The sequence below is a fragment of the Pyxicephalus adspersus genome, chromosome 3 (genome assembly GCF_032062135.1).
Source record: "Pyxicephalus adspersus chromosome 3, UCB_Pads_2.0, whole genome shotgun sequence".
Classification (NCBI taxonomy): domain Eukaryota; kingdom Metazoa; phylum Chordata; class Amphibia; order Anura; family Pyxicephalidae; genus Pyxicephalus; species Pyxicephalus adspersus.
Genome location: NC_092860.1, coordinates 36,806,352 through 36,833,149, shown reverse-complemented (window position 1 = coordinate 36,833,149; position 26,798 = coordinate 36,806,352). Strand labels below are relative to the sequence as shown.

The 26,798-nt window shown below is 34.4% G+C and overlaps 1 protein-coding gene across 35 annotated transcripts in view; it reads left to right on the top strand.

Annotated features, from left to right (window-relative positions):
* Nucleotides 1-26,531, top strand: part of PTPRD (protein tyrosine phosphatase receptor type D) — a 956,723-nt gene extending 930,192 nt beyond the window's left edge. For all 35 annotated transcript variants that reach the window (XM_072404239.1, XM_072404241.1, XM_072404242.1 and 32 more), the window contains 8 exons: nucleotides 1,658-1,812; nucleotides 8,000-8,285; nucleotides 9,699-9,877; nucleotides 13,654-13,780; nucleotides 14,705-14,830; nucleotides 17,908-18,062; nucleotides 21,150-21,285; nucleotides 22,915-26,531. In XM_072404239.1, coding sequence (XP_072260340.1) covers nucleotides 1,658-1,812; nucleotides 8,000-8,285; nucleotides 9,699-9,877; nucleotides 13,654-13,780; nucleotides 14,705-14,830; nucleotides 17,908-18,062; nucleotides 21,150-21,285; nucleotides 22,915-22,983 — 1,233 coding nt within the window. In that variant the 3' untranslated portion in view covers nucleotides 22,984-26,531. The remainder of the gene's footprint in view (nucleotides 1-1,657; nucleotides 1,813-7,999; nucleotides 8,286-9,698; nucleotides 9,878-13,653; nucleotides 13,781-14,704; nucleotides 14,831-17,907; nucleotides 18,063-21,149; nucleotides 21,286-22,914) is intronic.
* Nucleotides 26,532-26,798: the final 267 nt, after the last annotated feature.

The window sequence follows — 26,798 nt, the reverse complement described above, 5'->3', positions numbered from 1 at the left end:
TCCCCTTCACATGAAGGCTGAGCTGTGTGCAATCCTCTGAACGGATGACACAGAGCAGCCTGAGATCTGTGCATGCGAGGACGAGAGCTGCCGAGAGCTGGGCGGGGTATTCAAATCAGCTGGGCGGAGCAACCGGCTAAAAACCTCTGGGGAGAACTATGAGTGTAAATACTAATTCACCTGTTATACATTGTCACACTTATTATACTCTATTTTGGCCACACAAAACCCCTTCTCTCTCTCTCTTTCTATTTTTGATCAATCTACTAAGGGGGTGGCCTTGACTTACTTAATCCTACTGGTGATTACCATTACTTACCCTCCCTATCCCTGAAAGTGTAGGGATTTAATAGTTAGAGGTAGCCAAGGTTAACTAAAATAAGATGTTTTTATTTAACAAAAACCCTTTCCCCCTATGTCTACCTGTGTAAAAATAAACTTATGCATGATAATTAGCTGCTCTTCACATCTGCAGCTAATTCATATATTTTTGTTTAACAAGCACCAATTATGTAACATGCGTTAGAGCGCTCAGTATTGAAGGAACTGCTGATGGATCTGAGATACGCCCTGCGTCTTTAACTTGATAAATTGTGTAAAGCTTCCCTGTTCTACAAAGTGTTGAGGCAAGGGCCCATTACTACATAAACTGTTTTTAAAGGTAAAAACCCACTGAGAGCCTAGAGAAGGTGTTAAATTACATCAACGCATTAAGCAGAATGTATGTTACAATTTCCAAATTTCCATTTGGCTAAATGACATCTACCAAATACCAAAAAATACAGTTATTTTATTTGTCAGTAATCTCACTGCCCCGAATCATTTCCATTGTCTTCGGAGTATGTGACCTATTGTTGCTTACCAATTAATGACTATACTACCACTTCTTACAAACCCCTGCCTCTTTGGCTGAACTACATGACTCTTGTGTTATCTTGCCTGTTTATGGAGTAGAGAAAGCAGGTATACGTGATTGTAAATACCAAAGACCAGGGAGGTGCTTGAGGTCAAGAGGAGGGTGGGAATTTCATTCTTATATGACCATTAAAAGCATGTCACCTAGAGAAATATTCTTCCTTTCATTTCCTGGTAGAAAGTTCCCTTGTAGGATTTTACTAGTCTCCACTTTAGCTAATAGGCTAATTGAAAACAGTTGTATGAAGCTAGGCATTTTTTCTGCTGTATTTTAAAAGAAATGATAACATAATCCTACAGGAGGGGCACATAATATAATTTTCTCCAAATTCTAACCCAAGTACTCATTTAAATTGTCTTCCTCTTATTTTTGACTTCAACATCATCTAATGCAGGAAATAATGTTACATGTTGAAAAATTGCCTCCTGAAAAGCCTATATATTAGAGAAACGGTGGATTTATTTCTAGTGACATAGATGTATAACATGCATTCCAAACAGCTCAGGCAATTTTTTTTAGGATGTTATAAAATACATGATAATGAATTGTAATAATTCTTAAATAAAAATGAAGTTACAAGACCCTGATACCTGGCAGGCACTGTGTCAAATGGCTGAAGCCTCTTCCAGTCTGTAACAATAACAAGTCATGCCTACTGTCAATCCTCCAAAAAACATTGCTGATTATACTGATGTACTTTTTAAAAATCTTTGTTCTAAAGCCAAGTTTTCTGTTTGATAGAGCGGATCAAGTGAAAAGCGAGAAGTCAGACAGTTTCAGTTTACAGCCTGGCCGGATCATGGTGTACCAGAACACCCAACACCTTTCCTAGCATTCCTAAGACGAGTAAAAACATGTAATCCTCCAGATGCAGGCCCGATGGTTGTCCATTGCAGGTATGAAACACTTTAACACGGTCATTCAAAGGAGCTTGTAACTAATGGTGCTATGTTTATTAGGTGTTATTTAGTGTTATTTCAACTATCAGGATAATAAAAAGCAGTACTTTTCAGCAATTTATTATTTGTCTGTAAATTGTGGTCATGTGTAGCACCCCTATCTACAAATACCTAACCCTTGTCCTACTGACTCCCAGGTCTGATGCAAATACCTTAAGCACCAGTAAACGCATATGGGAGAATCATTATTTCTAATCATAGACGTAAAGAATGGTAGGTCAAAGTAGACCAGTTAATATTGCTAATAATAATACTATTGCTAGTATAGTGTTGGATACACATGGTTAAAGGCTACCAGTTTAAACTATGCTACTACCCAGTAAAATGCCAAAATACTCAGACAATTTGATGATTTTGTTATTTTCTTTTCTGTTATATAGTAATTAATGAGTGTGGATATCGCAAATCATGGGTGCCAGTTAACATAAGTTCCTTTCAAATAAGGTCAGGTCCAATGTAAATAAAAGAGTGGCCTACAATAGGTTAAATACATCTTTGAAGGGGTACAAAAGTCTCACAAAAAGGGCAATTACTCTCTCTATTGTATTCTGCTGCAAAATTATGTAAGGAAGTGTAGTCTTTACCAACTGGGAGCCTCAAAAATAGAATACGGTTGCACAAAGCCCAAAAATGCCCAGTCTGACATGCCTACTTGTAGTATTTGCTGACAGTGATATATAAGATACATCAGGATTGTAGTTTTAAGGCAAATCAGCCACACATGGCTAGCAGTCAACCCATCAATACCAGTTCTTTTGGGTACATTTTTTGTGGTAGATGAGTTATTGTTTCCCCAGTCAGGTGATAGGTGGAATTTAAAAGGAAAGATTGAAATGAAATATTTTTGATATTAAAATTTTTCAGAAATTTGAACAATGAACTGCACAATACAATGTAACTAATGTCATTGATGTTTTGTTTTAACTAAATACTTTAATTTAGTTTTCTTGTTCATTTTATAATGAACTTTTCAAATATGTTTTTTTTGTCTGTAGTGCAAATCCTAATAGATCAAAATAAATTAAGCTGTGGGATAATTAAGGAAAGCCTATCATTTAGGTGGTGTCCTCATCAACATTTATCAAATTATAGCACAGTGACTTTTTCTTTAATTTTAAAGGGGTATTCCATCCAAAACTTGCACTTTGTTAAGTGTTTTATCTGTACAAGAAGGTTTTATTCAGAATAAGTTGAATCACTTAATAGGCACACATTTGAATTGCTACCAACAGTGTTGTTAAGTTGCCTATTATGTGTCTTGGTGCAAGCTCTTTTTAGACTATGATGTCCTACACCTGGACCAATATTATTGACTGACTTTGTCCTGCATCCTGTTTTTTGTCTATTATGATGTAAATAATTTAAAGTCTTTAGCTGGGCCACGGTTACAGTTGAAGTGAAACCCCATTCAGTTATTAAAATACACGTTTTAATGGTATTATTTATGTAGTCATAAAAACATCACAAGGACAGTATCATTTTTTGTTAAGGCTTTATAATAACTTTGTGAATCTTTGTACAAGAACAGAAAGATACAGTCCACACTCTGAGCCTTTTATGGCTTTAATTCTTGCACAGTACTTTTATTCTGAAATTGTAAGAATGAATATATAAGGTGGGAGCACAAGTATTAACACTGTGTCATGCTAATTTATCAATGACCAATCAGAAGAGTCCACAGGAAAAGTAAATAAAGAAACATAACTTTAGCAGCTGTTTTTACCTGTGGTATGCAGCAAGATACATACAGATACAGGATGTAGGACCAGATAGTGTGGAATATCATATATAGTCTGATTGTATGATTTTATATAGATTTCTGCATCGAGGAGTTTAGCTACGCTCCACAATCCTCCATCATCTGTTTTCTGTTTCCTTGTAATATTTTGTAAGACGTAGACTAAGCTATTTCATCTACATAAATTCACATAATGAGTTATTTTATTTGTGGACACACACTGCATCAGCTAGTCTTTGTTTGCTTATAGTGTGTTGTGATAAGACAGAAGAGATGTAAGTGACTGCTGTTGAGTTTTGTGTGCTTGCAATTCTGTTATATCAAAGCCAGCAGCTGTCCATATTGAATTCTGAATGAGCATTACTGGTAAAGAAAAGAATTTGACCATCTGCAGGAAATGTAAAAATGTTTTTATAACCCAATAACGGTGATCTGGACAGGGGTAAAGCTGAGCTTTTCCAGCTGTACTTATATCCCTTACACTTATATTCTGTGTAGATACAATATCCTGAAACATGTCATGCTCAGCTGGGATTGAAAATATTTGGGTTGCAACCAAAATCAAGTCATTATGTTAAACAAAAATAATCATCATGCAATTATTCAGCTATATCAAATTACATAAAAACAACACCACTTAAGATTTGGTTACCAAGTTAGCAGCAGCTGGTGGATACAGTGATCCTTAAAAATACTGAAAGAAATAAACCAAATAAGCAAAAAGGTATTTTTAAAATCACTTTCCGTCAAAGGCCTATAGACATACCTAGGTTAGCGTTGGACTAGAAGGCTCTTTAAAATGTAATAAGCTGAGCATTCCCAGGTTACTCTGGAAGTAAATTCTCGTCAGGGGTAACCCAGATGTGTAAAGGAATTATGCATCTGACTGACAGTAAGACTCCTACAAAATGTTATTGACTTGTGACTTATGGGACTCAAAGGATATTATGAAGTTAGTTTTGAAGTTTATTGGATAAATAAAATGAGAATTAATGAGTTTGCCACATGCAATGAACAAAAAGTAAATGCATTTTTTACCAAGCCAAGACTACCCACATTATTATATATCCTATCTTTAGTCGGAAGTAGAAGGAAAGCTTACCTTCTAACGGAATACCATATATATAACAATAAGGACAAGAAAAAGACAGAAAGACAAATAAGTATCAATTATATGGACTTTTATCTTGGCTCTCCTTTCTTTGGTAACTTTAGTTCTTGAGACTCAGCCATCACTCAAGATTTATAATTCCCAGATCTTCCCATGTTTTTCACTATCTCACAGAATGCAGAGGTTTACTACCCTCGGAGCATCTTTCTGCTCTTCTTCTGGCAACATGACTATACACACGCTTCATTTGATCCTGAAGATGCTTCTCACCATGTGATTTTGCCCAGAGTTCTTTTTTTAAATTGATCAGGCTTCTGTGTCGCAAGACTAGAATGGTAATTCTGTGCACTAAACCATATTCTAGTAACCACCAACCCAAGATTGCTTTTTCAGCTACGCACATACTTCCCACAAAATGAACTTCTTTTATACAACACCCATGTGTTCTTTCAGCATTGTATTTCTGAATGTCACACAGCAGGTTCTGGTGCTTCAGTGACTCAATTTAAGTGTTCTGTGGATTTCTTTCTTGTCCAAAAATACAGTTGGGAGTATCCTATAAATTGTGTAGGAGTTTGCAATCACTGAAATCCTTTTCCTTTTTATTTGTTTTATACCTGTACTTTCTTTTTTTTGTAAATGTGCATCTCTCATTCTGTAGCATAAAACATTATAAAAAATAGGGATAAACAGTAGCTGATGAGAAAGCAGAATTTCATAACCTACAAGTATTCAAATTCTCATCATTTATTCTGATACATTTTCTTTGCATTTGGGGTGAGTAAGAGAAGCTTTGGTCAAGCTAGACTGTATTTGGACAGTAATGACCCATTTTTACATCTAACTTGTACATGAATGTGCCACATCTTGACCTTATTTTTAACAATATTTTTTTATTACCTACTAATTTTACATAAAATAATGCCCCTCTGCTGTAAATTATAAGGACATTAAGACTCACCAATTCATTCTGTCACCATATAAAGCAGTGGGCTGTAGGCCAAATGTATTTCTAAGGTCACTGAACACGGAGGTGACTCTAAATATCCTTGTTATTCCTTCTCACACACCAACACACACCTTACACAGACTGACAGATGAGCACAGACTAATGGTTTCTAAAGAACAGCCACCAACACAAAACTGATTGCCCCCACTTCCGGGTGTTCTCAGTTTGTTGTTTTTAGGTAGATAGCAGAGTACACAGGTATACAGGTGGATAGTGGAACTGTCCAGCTAGTTTTCAAACAATAATTATTGTGCTTCCTACAGTGTTTCACAGCCAACAGATGGATATAACAACTTACTATCATTAAAATAAATTATTACCAAGCTGTTAGAGGGCAGTACTAAAATAATTAGGACATATTTAACTACTAATTTTTATTGTTTCCCATCTATCAGCATTCAGTAGACTCTGACCTCCTAACAAGTATTTACGAAATGCTTAGAAAATGTTATAGGTTGCTAGTAACCTGTTAAAATAACCTGGACTGTGGCAAAGGCCTTAGCTGATAGTGCCTAACCTACTGATTGACAAGGTCAAACTATGATTAGACTATTAAGCTTTATAATTTTAATAGTTGTTTAGTCAGTTTTTTATTTGTACTTATTTAAGCACTCAACATTAGCCAAAACTTTTTACTACTTGATAAAATACTACTAATGATGTGCAGAAATAACCTTCATTTATTTATTTACTCACTGATAATGATGAGACCATTCATCTAACCAATAGAAAAACACAATATAGCTTCTACAGAATTGAACATTTCTTTGCATACCAGAGATTAGTGAGACAACACATTCATAATTATTAACGTGCGAAGCAACAGTAATTTCAAACCACAATCCCTGTGGTTTTCCTTCCTAATGATCAGATAACAGTGACTAATGCCATTTCTGGGTTACTCCGGCAAAAGTGTAAATGTCATACTGGTATGTCACATCTTATTATGTGAGATCTCCTTGAAGCCATTAGCAAAGGTATCTGTTAGCATTTTCATGGCTGTACCAAGCAGTCTTAATTATGACACTGACTTGTGTGAATTCATATTAAAGCACTCTGAGGATCTGCACTTAATTAAGATGCTATTCTTTTTCTGCTTCTGTTATCGTTTGATTAGTCTCTTTAGTGGGCAAGTAACACAAAGTAGTATTTAGCTTTGAAACTTCTAGGAAGAATTAAAAGTCATTTCTACATGCATTTCTATCTGATTAACAAATTCCTGGCCATATGTTTTATGAAGATCTAATAGATAATTAATGCCCAAGGAAAGCTGTGAGTATTGTAATAGCCCATTACCTACACAATCTTTGTCAAGTTACTACTGAAATAACAATGCTTCTCTTCCTCTTTTGTATATGAAAATTGAGATTGCTTATTATAATATGATGCATAGTCTGTACTGACTGTAGAGTTATTTGTAAAGACGTTTGGCTGGTATTCAAACTATTTTGGGATCTGCCGTCTAGAACAGTATTCATGTCTTTTATTATTCAACACAATTTAGTCAAAAACCAAAAAGAAAGTGTTGTAAAAAAATATGCCATGGAACAGAACAAAAGATATGCTTGCTTATTCAAAAAAGAAATGTAAAGTGCAGCGAGAATATGAAAAATCTACTAATCATAGGTAACCAATTGAAAGTCATCCTGTAACTATTTTGACAACAGCTAGCTAAAATTTGATTGGTTGCTATGCGCTACTACACTTTGCATTACCTTTTTGCACAAGTCAGTTACAATAAAAGAATAGAGCTACTAGTGTTTACAAGATACTTATAACTCTATAAGGATTTTTTTGAAAGAATGTGTTTTTTCCCTTATGTATTCCATACTGCCCAAGAAATAAAAGCAAAGCTTTTATTCAAAAAAATAGATATAGACATAAATATGTTGACTTACTAAAAGAGTAAGGATTCTTGATTCTTGAGGACATATCAGTCAGAGTAAGATATTCATATAAGAAAACCATTGAATAGTATGATAGTTTTAGTCATAGTTCAGACTAGTGGTTTTAGCAAATAGTTTTTACGGCTCAAAACCGCTTGTAAACAATGGGTAACATTGGACTGAGTGAGTCCATTCATTATCTTTTATATGACAACTAGTAAAAAAAAAATTCATTACTAAAACTAATTCACAATATTTAGTACAGTACATTCAATTAACCACACACATGTATTTGTTTTCTTGTACACCATGGCAAGTGATTTTAAACTCTGTTTCATTCTTTTTACCATAAATATAATTTTGTTCTTCTTATTTTCTAGTGCTGGAGTAGGAAGAACAGGCTGCTTCATTGTAATAGATGCCATGCTGGAGAGGATACGACATGAAAAAACTGTAGATATTTATGGTCATGTAACTTTAATGAGAGCTCAGAGAAATTACATGGTTCAAACAGAGGACCAATATATCTTTATCCATGATGCACTGCTAGAGGCAGTGACTTGTGGAAATACCGAAGTGCCAGCTAGAAACCTGTATGCATATATCCAGAAGCTGACACAGATAGAGCCTGGAGAGAACGTCACAGGGATGGAGTTAGAATTTAAGGTACGTCTGCATGACTTAAGCTGCGTACACACTTCCAATTTTTATCGTTGGAAATAAACGACGAACGAACGATCGATTGGGCAAAAATCGTTCGTAAAAAAAGTAACCAACGACGCCGACGAACGAGGATAGTCATTGGAAATGAACGACCGGACCGGCGGATCGGATTGGACGACGATCGTTGACCATCTATCGTGTGTACGGTCGTTCATTGATCGTCCATGGTCTGAGCATGCGCGGTGAATGAACATTCGCTCACTTCCTGTGGTGCACGTCACTTCCTGTAACGTTCAAACGATCGCATCTATCATGTGTACAATATCTGCGAACGATCGTGTCGTTATCTGTATGTACAGGATCGGTGCTATACGATCGTTCGCAGATATTGTGCAGGATCGTTCGTCGTTCGTTTACCAACGATAATAATTGGAAGTGTGTACGTAGCTTTATGCTAATGCATGTGTTATCTAATTTTGAGTAAACATCAACAAAGATAAACCATTGCTTTTCTCATCTATGACAATCCCATAGAAATGACTTCACTCAGGCAGACCTTAGGCAATTATGACATCCTTACTGAACTTTGTCCTACCTCTACATATATTCCAGCACAAATATCATCTTTAAGTTGGATGTTACCATATTTAAAGTGTAATTGCACTTTTTACATCCATCTCATTCCCTACCACTGATCTGACACCGCCTAGCTTAGCTGTTTTATTAGTGGCATTTTAATTTTTTGAAATAGTAAAAGTAGTGAATGGTTAAAATCATTTTTTCACATTCTGTCACAAAGACAAAACGAAAGAAAAAATCTCATAGATTATTAAAAATGTATGACTTGCAGAAAACAGATAGCTTTTTTGATAAACTTTATTACTGGCATGTGACTTCCTTTGTTAAATATTTTAAATGTACATAGTGCCTGAACCACCACCTAGTTTTTTTTTTTGCTTTCACAACTATGGGCCTGATTTATCAAAGCTCCCCAAGACTGAAGATGATAGACTATCATGGGAGAACCTGGGTAATCCAACCAATCTGGGCTAGATTTGTTAAAATAATTTGCTATTGGGAAATGTTTTTAGTACTGGACCAGATCTATTTCAGGTTTGCTGGATCACAGAGGTTCACTCTTGATAATCTATTTTCTCCATTCTCCATTTAATAAATCAGGCCCTATGTCTCCAAAATCATTGTACTTTGACATGTGAAACCCTAAGAATACATGGAAGTATTTGTGATGTAGCCCACAATGTATCCACATTGTCAATAAAAACCTGACAAAGCTCTAACCCTTCCCCATTCTGTGTATCTATTTTTGCACTGTACACTAATATGTAAAATGTTTTGGGTTACAGCCCAATGTTAATATTTTAATGTTGCTATTTTAATTTTTTTTTTTTTTAACAGCGCCTCGCCAGTTCTAAAGCCCACACGTCACGGTTTATCAGTGCCAATCTTCCATGTAATAAATTTAAAAATCGCCTTGTTAATATTATGCCATATGAATCTACAAGGGTATGTCTGCAGCCAATTCGTGGTGTGGAGGGTTCTGACTACATCAATGCAAGTTTTATCGATGGATACAGGTAAATCTGATTGCTGTACATGCAAATTATACACAGATACATGGATACTAAATTCTTCATCAAAGACATCCACAGCTGGTAAATAATTGAAGGAATTTTCATAAGAGAAATAAAGCCAATTCAATCACCGACCTTCTAAAATGGTAGTTGTATGGTTGATATCGTCACCTACCAACCCCCAATCATTTTTGAGACACAAAAAAATGTTAGAACTGCTTGGCTGCAGACATCTTACACTTCTTGGTACTGAACCATTAGCGTCAAGAATTTGTCTTTTAAAAAGGAGTGATCAGATGGTGTATCCTCTATGTCTAATTTCTTGTACAGTGCCATACATTTCATGTGTCTATCATTCATTTTAGTTCTAACACTTTTGAGTGATGACAGTGCAAGTGATCCAATGTGTAAACTTCATAAATTCTTATTGTATGAACAGTTCATGTTTTTACGCATGTATTGCAAAATGCAGTGTGCTGAATGGAGGATTTCTATTAGCATTCTCAGATCCTACTGATCCCTTGTACCCCTCCCACCTAAATTTAAAGGGATCTGACACTTTATATACTCTTCAGTGTTTACAAGGGCTTCCCTCCCTTTCTGGATGCAGATCTATTTTGAAAGTATAGAAAGGTAGCATATATGTAAAAACCCCATGACATTGTACAGTATGCCACAAAAAAACAATCATTGAGAATATTTTCTGTCTGTTCTCAATTGTTAAATAGTAAACATTTTGGCCTGATTCATAAATAGATTTAATACTCCCAATAACATATGCTTCAAACAGAGAAATGCACATGTATATGCGGTTGGCAAATGGCTAATTGTCTATATAACTCAGCCAAAACGGAATCAATCTTCTGCAATATACAGATTGCACTAGGATCGCACTGTAGCACAATACAACATCTTGAATCAACACTGTTTATTTAGTAATTTTATGATTCTGGTGTGTTCACTGCCAGGATTTTTGTCTTTTAGTGCACAAGAAAACATGATTTGTTTTCTATGTAAACCAGATCTGTATAGTAACTCTCAGTTCAGAATCCCAAAATGTATACATTGTTTTACTCCCTGCAGATTGGACTAGTATCTGTGCCTGAAGTTAGATGGATAAAAAAAAAAAAACTTGACCATCTCAGTGCTCCCCCCGGCCCCTTTTAGCCAAACGCACGACCTGGCACTTTTGAGTAACCACTTGGCTGTTTTGAGTGGTTACTGAAGAGTTTGGTCACAATACAGGGGCCACCACGCGGCATAAAAAAAAGTTCTGGGGAAAATACTACATCTGTGTATTGTGAATTTGCCTGTCGTTGATGTACACTTGACAAAGTACTAAACACCCCCCACTATCTTTCCATCTTGCTACACACTGTAAATGGCTACCTTTCTGCTTTCTTTCCTGCTACAAAATTCTGTGGCAATAAGACAATAAGCAATGTGTGGATATGCATGCTTCCACCTAGCTATTGTGTTCTAGCAGAGCTATAACATCTCTCTCACAAGGGCATATAATTAGTGAATTTGTTTTGGTTCCCTTCTTCTCTAAAAATTAGCAAATAAAAAAAAACTCAAATGCAGCTATATGAGAGACACACAAATGGTGTAACTCAGCTTTTTAGTAAAGTAGTTTAGTTGGTGCCTGGATAGTGTGGGAGTCCTAATTTTTTTCTGGAGTCCCTGTAGGAATAATGGCACTAATGTCCATACTAATTGTCAGGGTAATTCTTTTTTAGGATTTAGCTAGCTCCGGAGATGCCTGCTGGTATAATCCCTTACTATCCCTTGGCCTTTGAATGATACTTTATAAAAGATAATAAAAATAAAAAGTTTCTGCATTTTTCCCAAATAATGATTTATTTCAGCAGTTACTAATATGATTAGTTAGTTCCAAATTAGCAAAGTATGATTGATGTGCAGACAGTAACATTTTCTGCCGGTTTTATTAGATTTTTTAAAATGAAAATTGCTTGCATTACCACTATGAGTATGATCATATAAATCATAACATCAGTAATATAAATAACAGGAAAATTAGGAATAGAACAATTATCCTGGACAGTGTAGATTAGTTAAAAGTTATTTTAGAGAGGGATTATAAGTAAACAGGGTGCTGAGTTTCACATTTGGGATGCAAGATCTTAAAATTATCTGTTACCTAATATTTAAAAAAATATCACTTGACCCATCCATGTTTCACTTTACCAAAGTAAAATCCACAGACATTTTGCATACATCATCCTTATTTAAACTTATACTTATATATGTGCCTAAAATTACATTGTGATAATCATTAAACTGACTTCAAATTTAGGAATAGTGCACCACACACCCTAATTCCCCGAATGCCATGTATTCAAGATGATAAATCATTTGTTGGTCTATGACATCATGGCTACACAGTGAAGTGATTTTACAAAAATAAATCATATAACTTGTATGGGGTATTTGCTCCGGATTGGGCACTACTTAAAGTAGTATAGTAATTCAGCAACTTATTTCTTCATGGTTATATTTTGTACTGTCTGAATGATTTGCCAGAAGAATAATGTGACCTGAATTACATTTAAAGAATTAGGGAAAGCATATGCATTACATTAAAGAGTGTCTAGCCAAAGAAATTTAAAGCTTATGTTTGTGTAATTTAAATGGATAAAAGATGTATGAAAATCAAATGTTATACTTTTATTGCAACTAAGAAGCAAATTCAGTTGGTGTTTTGGCATGTTCTCTAGATCTTACTATTGCACAAAAACCCTATTTAAAGAAGCCGTTTTCAACATATCCAAAGGTGGTGTTGTGTGTTAACTCAAACCATATGCTATACTGTTTATTAGGACATGCCGTTGAACAGTCTTTTTAGAGAACACCAATTAGCAGTGTGGTCAAATTTAAATATATTTATTTAAATATTTGTTTCCTTATGCTATAGAATGCAACTCTAGGAGGCATTGTTTGTTCAAAGTACCAACTGAAAACTGTCTCAACATATGAACATTTTATGTGTTTAAAAGCTCATTGTGTGCTGATTCATGTTGCCAAGAAACAAAATTGAAATTGTGTATGAGCAATATATTTGTGTCTGTTGTTTTATTAATGTTATAGTAGTACAATTGAGGATCAATTAGTAAAATAAGTAAGACTCTAAAATATTAGTAAATATATTTATCTTTGAGGAGTACATACAGTTGGCCTGATTTATTACACCTCTTCAAGGCTGGAGAGAATACACCTCCATAAGTTAAGCTGGGTGATCCAGCAAACCTGGAATGGATCTGGTCCATGATTCAAAACATTTGTTATCAAATATAGACTTTGAAGAAATCCATTCCAGGTTTGCTGGATCACCCAGCCTCACTGATGAAATTGGATCCTCCCTGGCTTTGGAGAGCTTTAATCAATCAGGGCCAATGTATTTATATAGTTATAACTCACTAGTCCTGAGTAATTTCTGTTCTTAATGATAACCTCTAATTTTTATAACACTTCAGGAAGGCTCCTTTTAAAAACAACTGTTACACTTGTTGTGAAGAATTGCATTGTTAGCTGCTTGCTGGTTAGCCAGTTCACAGCAAACACTGCTTTGAACCCAGGAGTGGCCGCACCACAGGTCAGGGCTTGTGGTACAAATCTACAGTCAACCCGCATGTCTAAAAGGGCCCTAAATGGAATGCATTTTTTAATATTTTCTTTATATTTATAATGCTGCAAATGATTTTTACAGAAAGTTGTATCAATAAGATATAGATCTCTAAAAATAAATTACATTACTACAGGCAACAGAAAGCCTATATAGCGACACAAGGACCCCTGGCAGAGACAACGGAAGACTTCTGGAGAATGCTATGGGAACACAACTCCACCATTGTTGTTATGCTAACAAAGCTCAGAGAAATGGGCAGAGTGAGTAACTGCTTTTACTTATGGCTTACGCTAAAAGTGAAACATTTTAGTTATAACTTGCCATGTCACTAACTGACCCTCAGAGGAACTCACAATTTAATGTCTCTACCATAGTCATATGTCATTTACAAAATTTAGGGCTAATTTTTTTAGCGGAAGCCAATTACCTTATTGCATTTTTGGAGGGATGTAAAGGAAACCAGAGTGCCCAGAGCAAAACCCCAGCTAACACGGGAAGAACATACAAACTCGAAAATGTAATGCGTTTATTGAAAACATTGATAAAAAACAAATAAAATATATGTCAGGTGAAGTACACATATTTCAGCACATTTGCATGTGTTTAAGTAGTAATAGTATGAGGGGCCTGCAAAGAGAAATAGAGGAGCAAAGGCTGCTTTAATATTGTAGACAGGCTCTGTGGTTTGTATTCACTTTATTGTGATAAAGCATATTTGAAATCCTCTGCTTTAAAGTGGAACTTAAAAATTGAGAGCTGGCAGGATTTTTTGGAAATTCGAGGATGAATTGTACTGCTTTGCCTGCAGCTATAGAGGTCAGTTTAGGCTTGTATGAAAAAAATATATTACTGGTTATTAAAAAAAGTAAATACTTTAAATAGTTACAGCCACAAAAGGATATAATCAAGGCTTTTAAAACTTTAAAACTAAAAGCCTACAATCTTAAACTTGGCTTTTAAAACTTAAAAAGGCTTTTAAAACTTTAAAACTACAAAGCCTACAAGCCTAAACTTAAAGCCTAAAATTAACAGTAGGAATCTTGTGGTGTCTGAATATAGGCATGACATAAATTTTAAAGTTTGAATTGGAGTACAGAAGTAAATGTTCCATTTAACACATTATGTTTTGTATTATTCTGTATGTTTTAGAATGCTCTTCTTTTAATAGATGTATATTTTTTCAGGAAAAATGCCATCAGTACTGGCCTGCAGAACGGTCTGCTCGGTATCAGTACTTTGTAGTGGATCCAATGGCAGAATATAACATGCCTCAGTACATCCTCCGAGAATTTAAAGTAACAGATGCTCGGGTAAGTTATTCTAGTTACATGAGAAAACCAAACACTGCTTATCTGTTTAGGCAAAGAAAATACCAGAAATCACAATACAGTAAAGTATATAATGGGTGAGCATAAGTAAAAAAGTGTGCATTTTGGGCAAACGTGCTTAGTTCAGTCTGCAAGACGTGACACTTTGTACTAAATACTAACAAGCTTTACAGTTTATACTGCTGATTTTGCCTTTAGCAGCATATTGGAGCTATTTCTGTCTCATTCACATGTTGAATTGTTTGGCTGGTGAACAAGGTTCCTCAGTTTACACGCAGAACCCAACCTTTCCTCATTGTCGAGAAATTTCATGTTTATCATACCTAATCAGTTACTTGGTTACTCTGCTTTACTTTTTGCCAACTATGATTCTCCACAGCAATGGGATCAAACCCAACATTCAATCTGTCTACTATTAAATTTCATAAGATTGCCAAAAATCAAAGGAACACAATGAAAATTATGTTATCCATTCCTCTGGCCAAATAAATTATTTTATCATGAAATTTTCCAGTAGATTACAATTCTTATGTTCAGTTCCAAGGTGCTTCAGTGTGTCTTTTGTTAAAGCTATATTCACATGGCCGTATATTTTGTGTTGAAACCCAATCCACACATACCACATCAATCCACGCCTTAGTGTATCACATTGCACGTATTGCATTTTTGTGTGAAGTATGCTAAGTTGCCAAAAAAAGTGGCAGTGCCTTTTCCTTTGTGTGTCATAGTTTGTTGAAAGCTTGTGTAGAAGCCTTCAACAAGCGATAAGCTGCCTTACCTAAAAATGCAAATGGGCTCCAAAGGGACACGCAATGATCACTAAACCTAGTTAACAAAGTGAAGTTGTATTCACCAACTAATCATGTTTATGCAAAACCCCTTTTTTGTTTTTTTTACAAGTAAAGCCAAATTCACAAAGTTAAATTACCATTTATGTGAAATGTAAACATTTTCTACTCTTTTAGTAAATCAAAACAAAGAAAATATACAAAAAATAGTGTACACAAAAGATTTGCCATTTTTCTGTTCTGTTTTCTTGTTTTTTTACTTTAAATTTTGGCACCACACAATTGTATGTTTTACAAAATAAGTACATAAATAGTACAGTATAAGTACAATAAATATGTACAAAATAAGTGCAAGTTGTATTACACTCTACACTTCATATACCTATTTACATCATACTTAGGCAGTAGGTGTATCTACCCTTTTATATAATTATCTAAAGGAGTAGCAAAACCTCTTAGGAAGATGATTTCACACTTCCTTATAGCCACTTGATATCTATACCGTAAACGTGGAAGTCTGCATCAGCAAATTGTAGGGATGTATACAAAATTATAAAAAATATTTATAAAATATAAACTTATAAAACCTATAAAAAAATTATTTTTTATTTTGAGAGAATTAAGGTAATGCTTTCGTCTCATTGAAAAATACAATGGAAGCTTATAATAAAACTTATTTGATACACCATTGGAGTTAGCCTGGACACTCTGTTTACATGGATTTGTCACCAAAGTATAACACTTACCGTATTTTTCGGACCATAAGACGCACTTTTTTTCCTCCTAAAGTGGGGGGAAAATCAGGGTGCGTCTTATGGTCCGAATGCAGAGGTACAGGGGCATATTTTTTTACTTACCTGTGTCCCCGCCGGTCCCCGGCTGCGCCGATCTCTGCCTGTTCTGTGATCCAGCGTGCGGCACTTGTGCCCGCCCACGAAGGCGGCGCCGATTGATTTGATGAATGCCGATCGGCGCCGCCTTCATGGGCGGGCACAAGTGCCGCACGCTGGATCTCAGGGGAACACAGGAGGAAAACAGACAGAGGCTGACAGCAGCCAGTGTCTGTGTTCCTCCTCTGTGTTCCCCTGTGTTCCAGCGTGCGGCACTTGTGCCCGCCCACGAAGGCGGCGCCGATTGATTTGATGAATGCCGATAGGCGCCGCCTTCATGGGCGGGCACAAGTGCCGCACGCTGGATCTCAGAGGAAATCATATCAATTTTTTTTTTCTTGTTTTCCCTTGTGCGGAAAACCTGGTGCGTCTTATAGTCCGGAGTGTCCTATGGTCCGAAAAATACGGTACCTGGCATCCACTTTGTTCACTGTCAAGGATCTGGCATTTATTCAGGTGCCAGGGAGCCACTGGAGGACCTTTGACACTGCAGTATTTTTATCACACAGATTAGTGTAAAGGTGGGGAATCATTTAACTTGATATATTTTTTACCTTATGGTATTTTTCATGTCCTAGGAAGAATATATTACACTTTAATTGTTCTTGTTGCAATGCTAGGATGTGATTATTTTACATACTTTTCTATTTGTATGTCAATTAACAGACATTTAGTTTATTTTTATGTATTTTTTTTTTTTTTGTGATATACATAACATGAGCAGAAACTGTGACAGTAATGGTTACCGTCTCCTGATATATCCTACCATTTATCTTACCCATTCAGAATTGATCCAAGATTCATCCTCTTTCATTTCCAACCAATTTAAACTTAATGTGGCAAGACCTGCAATCCTTTTCACCTTGTGTGACTGTTACTAGGCCTTGCCCTACTGTAAACAAAGGCCATTTTAATAAGAACATTTTATTGATTCAGACCTTTTCTCATTCCCTATCTCCACCACACAATGCATTTTAAGATTGTAAATTCTCATTTCTGTTCACTTCAACAGAAGGAGGAGCTCATTGTTACAAAGCTTTTATTAACATATTGGTAACACTTTAAGCTTAAATTTCATTACATACATAAAATATACTTTAGGTAATTTATTATTTACATTTGTTTGCTACAGTTCTTCCATTTAGATTCTGTTTAATTTTGCCTAATATGATAATAGTTATTTATGACCCCCCATTGTGCATTATTTAGAGTGTTACTGTTTTTGTTGAAAAGTTTCATACAAAACATTAACAAAAAAAAACTATAGACAAATTGCCATTCACCAGAATTTAGCTGCCCCTGGGCCAGGGCTTTACTTTTGGTCGGTAATTTTCAGTAAACATTCCAAAGTTTGGTAATTTAAAGTAACTTTTTTTTACAGGATGGCCAGTCACGGACAGTAAGACAGTTCCAGTTCACAGATTGGCCAGAACAAGGAGTGCCAAAGTCTGGAGAAGGATTCATCGACTTCATAGGACAAGTACATAAAACAAAAGAACAGTTTGGTCAAGATGGACCAATATCTGTCCATTGCAGGTAAGTTTCAAAAGTACTTGAACTCTGTAGTGTCCAGAGGTCATTAACAGATTGATTCCCTGGCCAAATTTGGAAAAATCAGTAAAGTTGGTTAATGTTACTATTACTGTATTAATATTATATATAATAATATATAATATTTGATACATAGGATGGATTTTGTTTGGCACATTGTTTTTGATGGGCTGCCACATACAATGCTAAATATATGTATATATTTTTTAAATGTAATTGTTTTTAAATATTATCACTGATTAAAACAGAATTATATCAGATAGTGTTAAATATTTAGTACCTTTTTTAGACCACAGTTATTGCTGACATAGCTTATACCCAATCACTTTAAAGTCAATAAAAAAATATATATATTTTTGCTTGAACATGTTGGACAGTTGATGGAAATAGCTTTTCATTAATCACTTTTTCCTTTTTTTATTAACACCATTAATGTTTCAAAATAAGTGCTCTAATATATTCCTGTGTTTCATGAATTCTTAATACCCTCTCAAACAAGATATATATTGGGACTTACTTTCAAATATAATTAGCATAAAAAAGAGGTAGGGTCCTCCTATCCTTATCTTCTAGCCGCTAAACGTTTAAAAGACAACTTTAGGATTTCTGATTATTTACATGCTTGTTCAGGTCTATAAGTGGCCAGTATACAGCCATACAACTAAAATTTTTATGCAAAAGTACGCAATGACCACCTACAAATTCTCACAAGATTTGCAGGTGAAAATAATGGAAAAAACTAAAGAAAAGAAACCTAATGCAGCCATTACATTGAAGGTCTGGCAGTCTTCAATGTATTGCGTTTCAGTTCATAGGATTACATACAATTTAATGCCTATTTGGTTGTAACTTTTAATTGTAGATTAAAATAACTAGGAAACACAGGTTAGCATGATTTACAAGCACCCCCTGTCCTTGTGCCATCAGTATTTTCTGCATCAGAAAAAATGTTCCTTCTGAAATTTTAATGAATGTACTTTTAGTAAAGTTTTCCCTATAATAAAAAGTAAGATCTACATGTAAGTCTAATAATTGAAAGGTATTGCCAAGGTTGAGAGATAATCATAAAACGGTACATAACACACATGATAGAACTGCGCTGTCTGCTAGAGAAACAGCCAGTGGCAAGTTTAATCCTTTCTGGATTTGCTTTTGTTGTTAAAAGAAATCAAAGGTAACATTTATATTGTCTACTGAAAACATTGGTTATCTATTGTCTCTGGCTTCATAAATCACTTTGGTTATCTCACGACTTCGACTGGACAGTAGCCTCTGGGTAAATTATTAATGTCTCGGTACTTGCATGCTTTCCTTCTTTAATTAAAACAGCAGCATATAATACTTTGTCAGGTGCAAATTAATTGTTGGATACTATTTTATAGGCATCTTTCCACACTCTGAGATTATTTTTTTAACATTTACATATTTTTAGCAAAATAGACCCTTTTTTTTTAGAATTACACTGGGTTGATAACACTGTCCACTTATCAGCATAAATTTTCCTTTTTTTAGTAATAAGGTGAAGCTGTGTTCACTTTAAGCACCCAGTCCTGCAAAAAAAGGACAGGGTGTTTTCCATGATTAAATTTTAAAGTACATACAGTTTCAGCTTTAGACTAAGTGAACATTTAGATTCTTTCTACAGACGGGTTGATCAATCAAAGTGTATGTTTGCATTGCAAAGTATGGGCAATGTCACGCAGGTGACTCTACTGTTAGTGATACATTATCAACAGAGTGAGCATGTAGGAGAGCGTTCCACTAAGATCTATAAACACTGCTTCCCAAATGACTCAAAATGCTACAGAATAAAGTTCACTATCTATGGTGCAGTAATTCTGCTGTCTTAGCTGTCCTGATGCTGGTAATAATCTACAAGTATCAAAATCAGGCATGACATTGCACTATTTATTCACTTATAAAGTAAATACAGTAAAGCAGTGTTCACATAGAAAACTTTTTGATAAAAATCAAGCATTGATTTTCATTGGATAACCAAAGTAAACATAGCTTCACCTCATGTACTTACATTTACTTTGCAAAGTGACCATGCCAGTTACTGTATCATTGGGAAAAAGCATGGCAATACATGCAACCCATAGATAGATAAACAGGTAGTGGTTGTAGAGAATCTGGTTCTTACTTGCCAGTAATTCAAGTATGCAGAACATATTCAGGTGCACGTGTCCATAGTGTGGAAATAAAGTGTTTAGATGTCAGTTAAGGAGCAGAAGGTGCTGAGAAACTGGGCCTGATTTAATATAGCTCTCCAAGGCTGGAGAGGATGTGCACTTTCATCAGTGAAGCTGGGTGATCCAGCAAACCTGGAATGGATTTCTTAAAAGTAATTTGCTATGCAAATGTTTTGAATCCTGGACCAGATCCATTCCAGGTTTGATGGATCACAAAGCTTCACTAATGAAAGTGTATTTTCTTCAGCCTTGAAGAGCTTTAATAAATCAGACCCACTGAGTGAGGAACTTTCTCTAATCTCTATAACTGCAAGCACTCTGGAGTAATTTATCAACATGTTTTTATGGGCCTTGTCACCTAGGCAATGTATTTGTATTGATTAACCACTGCTCCAAATCAGTAATTTCAGCAATTATCAGTGGTTTTTTTTTTGTCAGTGATTTAGTCATAGAATTGCTAACTACAATAGAATAGTGGCAATGTAACCAACTGGTGATATAACTGCAATGTAACTAAGCCAATGAAAGTGAATGGAGAGTGATTGTTCCTGCTAATCGTTTTGATGAACAGATGATCGCTGCATAAAAATTGCAACAAAGCCCTACCAGCTTACAGGACATGCTGTTTATGTAGGCTGGTGGTGCCTGCTTCTAGTGGCAGTAACAGAGATGCTAAGATTTCAGCTGTTAATGTTGAAGATTACGTCCATAGTCTGCACACAGCTGCACTTTCAATAATTCCAATGACTTGGATGGAAAAACTCATTAATAATGTGTAAAATAAGTCACTTATTATCCTGTAACTATTTTGCTTTGCTTGTATTTAGATTAAACACTTTTCATCTAGCAATCTATTAACATTCTACTGTCCTTGTAACAGTGCTGGCGTAGGAAGGACTGGAGTATTCATCACTCTGAGTATTGTATTGGAAAGGATGAGATATGAAGGTGTTGTAGATATCTTCCAGACTGTCAAAATGCTGAGAACACAGCGACCTGCAATGGTACAGACAGAGGTGAGTGGAACTGCTAACTAACAAATCCCACACAAAATCTTTTATCATTTTTTATTGTTTGTCTTTTCCCAGTGTTATTTATATAACATATATATATATTTCATTTATGAATATATATATATATATATATATATATATATATTATTTTAGGTTTTGTATAATATAAAACCAGTCATTTTGTAGTTTGTGGCCACCAAAGCTACACATTAACATAGCAGTGTAATCTTATATAAGATGAATAATATATGCTGAATTACCCAGCTTCACTGATGAAAGTGTATTCTCTCCAGGCTTGGATAACTTTAATAAATCAGGGCCAAAATATCAGATTACATTGCTATACAGCTGTTCTTCAGAATTCTGCTCCTCCTTGGACCAGTTTTAACTTTAGCAATAAACAGAAATCAGAGGTTTAAAATAATGAAAACATTTTTAATAAGTGTCTAGCAAAATTATTCTATAATTCAGCGGTAATAAAAAAGACACGTTTTTGTTAGCTAATTGCCTCAGAACAATTTCAGTTACACCTCTTTTAAGCTAGAACCAAAATTCATGAGTCACTTCATAACCTGACATATAGTAAACAAGCTGTATACAAGTAACTAATCTGCAGTTATCATTTTGTGACAGTATATAAGTCAAACCACTAGGTACATCTTATCTCAACGGTTGGGATTTTTTCATATGTAACTTTTAGATAATGACACATAAGTGTATTTGTAGAAATAAGTTTTGATATGGGAAAGGAGGTTCATCCACCAGCTGGTTGTAAAGCTTTATTGAATTAATGTACTGAATTTGTCATAGGACACAAATTCTGGATGGATAATCAAGCGAGAGCGACAAGTTATATTTCCTGTAAACTCCATTAGTCTTGAAACACTTTTTGTCTTTTCCAAAACTGCAAGTGCTTGCAAAACAAGACCTATTTTCTTACCAACCCAGTGGGCTCTGAAGTACATTATGAAAATACAAATAAAAGTTTCTCTAGGCTTCTGTCTAAACACTGTGAAAAACAGATGTGCACTTTTGACGTGCAGTTTTTCCTGAATTTAAGGTACAATGTATTTCACAATGTAAGAATTATTTCCTCTGGCCTGAGAAGCATCTTTATGTTTTCATATAATATCATTCCACACAAGAAAACAATAAGCTTCAATAGCTAGAGATATATATTCCACTAATTTTCTCAAGTATTAGACTTTTCCAGTTTTTTGTTCCAGTACATTTGTGCTTGGAACCTGCATTATTTAAAAATACCCAAAGGATTTTCATAGAAATACAGTTGCAAAACTGACCTCATATTTCCCTAGATCTCTGGTTAAGATTTACATCAATACGTAAAGCTGCATACAAGGTCAAATGTATTTTTGAACAGGATTTTGGTAAATGGTATAGTCGCCAGTTGTTCCTTTTCATTAATTAATTCTGAACAACAAATACAGCTCTGACATCAAATGAAAAGGATTTATTTAAATAAATTGTAAAAGATAACGGACAACAGTCAGCAATGATTTCTCTTTGTGAGGTTAAACTTATTGTGCTCTGATCATGCCATGTCCTTTAGTTGTTTGTTTTACATAATCCTATGTCAGCTGTTTAAAAAGTATATATTTTTTTCTTTTTAAGGACCAGTATCAGTTCTGCTATCGAGCAGGGCTTGAGTATTTGGGCAGCTTTGATCACTATGCAACGTAGAAGTTTTGGCCCATGCTGGAATTCACCTGCAGGCCCTTCAAGATCCAGAGAGCCTCCTCTGAGCCATAAAGTGTGCTTGGGAAGTATTTGAAAACTCCTAGGTAAAGACCAATTACAATAATTGGAACCTGACAAAAATAAAATTAAAATAGAGAAATACAAACTATTTTTTTTGGGTGGACCAAGAATACACAGTTCAATAACCTAAGCAAATTATAATAATTGAGACTGGTGAAACAACCGAAGGATTCATTTCACCAACACGTCTCAAGGAATCAAATGCTACGGAAGGACAGAAATGAAATAAGAAACATTATCCTCTCGGGGACCGCATGAGTGTTCAAAGATGAAGCTTGGGAATACAACAGTGGGATGTTAAATCAGCTTCACCTTCCTAAGACAAGTGCAGTCTTTGCAGCGATATCAACCCTTCTGTATCAACAATCATGATAATGCATTAGTAAAACAAATGGGTGGGAAGTGTCTAAAGAAAATCAAAGTCATTTATTTAGTTTTTTAGTATTGTAAAGATACTGCTGACCTGTGCTTCATTATTAACTGTGTAAACTTTCTTTTCTTTTTCTTTTTTTTTTAACAAAAATTTATAAGGAATTAAATAAAACATTGCATAACTGTTAATTTTCGATCAAGAATTGTATTTTTTTTATGCGGTAGAACTGTTATATGTATTAATTACATTAGAGACACTATAACATATAAAATTATGCACATTCTTGTGCACACTCACATTAAATCATCCCTTAAACTTTTTTTTTTTAATCACAGCCTTTATTTGCAGTTACTTTATGACATTTTTAACATATCTATTTTTTGCTACAATTTAAAGTTATTTTTTTCATCTTGCTTGGAATCAACAGGGAGTCGCAAAGTATAAAGCTGCTGTAAACATGATTATATATACAAATATATATATTATGTATATAAATACACACACACACACACACACACACACATATATATATATATATATATATATATATATATACCCATTTTTACATGTTTTTCATTTTTGTTAATCGGTGTGAACATTTTTACAAACCATAAGACCATCTCATATCAACCTGAAGGTTTTTTTTCAGTATGTATAATTGTTGCCATTTATTTGGAAAGAAATGAGGAATGCACATCAGTGATATTCTAAGTTTGCCGTCCAAATAGACACTTTTCTATGTGCTCACCAATGTATGTACTTTATGAAGCCGCTTTATATTTTTATCCCTTTAGTGCAATAATAAACCATCTTGTATAATATACAACGTATGTGCATGCAAGAAAGGTCAGTGTTTATGGGAGAGAAACATATTGTATTATAAGATGTATGAAAGAGTTTTCATGCAAATTGTATTCAATCATTTATTGTGTGTGCTATATAATTAAATATATAATTTGTAAAATATGTAAAAAAAAAAAATAGAAAAACAAAAATACCACACAAGGGCAAAGCCAAAAATCACTGCTCTGCTTAGATATATTGTAGATCATGTGTCATGGCAGTTTTTTTGTTTTTTTTTTGCATTTAGAGTGCCTTATATTTAATGCTTTTAAGCTACATTCTTTTTTATTTCTTTCTCAATCTGCTTTTCCATAATATCATATTGTTTTAAAAATGTATTTTAAAATACTTTTATGTCACATTAACCCTTTTTTCTAGTGAGAGCAGTATGTAGGAGTTAAATAAATATTACTAGCACTTCTTACTAACAAGAGCTCATTTCGTTATTAGCATTCAACTATCCAACAAAACTTCACTTGCTACCCGCTGACAGTGGAGTCATTATATTTGCAAATGAAACAGAGTTTATTGTAGCTTATCATTTCAGTAGTATCTAGCAACTGGAAAATTATCTGGTATTTGGAGTGCCTTTGTGATGTCACTAGGTGCTAATGAATTGATTGGCTGCACCACCCGGAATATGGGTAGGCCATGGCATAAGTGTGTTGTTATGATTATAGATTATTCCAACAATATGGCTCCTTTCAGTGGGTGAAGGCTAAAGGTGCATTATGGAAAGAGACTTGCAATTTAAACAGCACACATAGGCACTTTATTGAAATAATTCTTTTTTCATCAAATTTGTTATGCCAATGTGTTGATAGCCAGCTATCTTACATTTATCTTCTCCATGAAATAATTTAAAACAAAACGTAATATCAAGCAGGTTTGAAAGTGTTAGCATTTTCAAATCCATCATATGCAGTCATTATTTTTCTTTTTGTTTTTTTGCACACATGTTCAAACTTTATGCTTGGCAGCCATTTTTGAAAAATAGCCTCTGCGAAGGGTTGTGCCATAGCACTTTTGTAATTGTTAATGATAATAATAATGTAAGGCTACCTCGGACCTAAAGACATATATCAAAGCAACATAAAAAAAGAATGTGCTTTTCTTGGGGTATCTTTATTATTATTTTTCTTGGCTGAACAGTAATCATTATTCATGGAATTGTTCTAAAAGTGTTTGTTAAGCAATTGCAATCAAAAAATAGTTATATCATCTCTGTTAATATTTATTATTGCATAGATCATATTTTTCTAGTCAATGCAACAGAAATTAATGTTTTAAAACATTGTTACATTTTTTTTGCTTATTCCCATTCTATCATTTACTTAATTTAGATTAGTTACAATCATTGATGTGCATTCCACTTTCTGTGTATTGTCTGTATTATCATGATACTTAATTAAAAAAAAGCATCTTTATCTGCAAAATACATCAAAGGCAGAAAATGCATTATTGGTACGGTGCTATTATTTACCTATATCAGTATAGTTATGTATAATTTGGTAATTAGTTACATGGAAAAAAAAACACAATTTGTATAGAATGTCATTTTAGTTCTCTATTTTTTCCATTTTTTTTCTTTAACACTTGGTTAGTATTGAAGAAGATGGGGATATGGAGGTTGGCCCTTTGGGGAGAATTGCACTTTCTAAAACTTTGTACTATGCACTGCCCTATTGATTCTACACCCAGTAATGTTATTACTTGAACCCATCTTTAAACAGCAACAGCAACAACCAATTGTGCTATAGAATCCACATCTGTGTAAATAACACAATACGTTCAAAAATATAGTTTTGTGTTGAGAAAAGTGCAGATGCTTTTTTTTCTCCCTTTATTTCCATTTTGATGGCAAGCCTCACTAACAAAAACACATCTCCCCCGATACTCCAAAAAAGTTCTATAAAAGTCTGACAGTTCCACCTTTTACATATGTTCTGTGGCTTTGCCATTCAAGCTTGGAGTGTCTTTACAAGAATATTACAAATTGTGTTCTTTGCTCTCGTTTTGGATGCATAGACTGAAAAAAAAAGTTATAAAAATAAACTTGTAAAATGGCTTGTTAAAAATACAATTACCTCTACTTAGTAGTACGCGTAAATGTTTTACAAGATGAAAGGCGTGCTTTTTATTTTCTTACTTCGTTACATCGGTGGCGAAAGAAGTGTGTCTGAAAATCAGTTCTTTGCTGACACAAGTTCCATTTGTTACAAATGAATTCTAATAAAAATGTCAGTGTTATGCATTCCTGGTCATCTTTTCTTAATCTGATTTTGCCACTTTGGTTACAGACATAATTACATGGGTGGACGGGTATAATTGTAGAATTGTACATCCTTTGTCATTTTCTGTCATTTCACAATTGTTGTAATGAAGACTTAAGTATTTGGGAAAAATATGTAAATTATTGTAAGAAGAAATCATTCATTTTGAAACAGACATTCTTGTAATTTTTAAGTGGCTTAGAAGAACAAAAAAACTGTATTAAAATAATCTTTTACCTAAATTATTA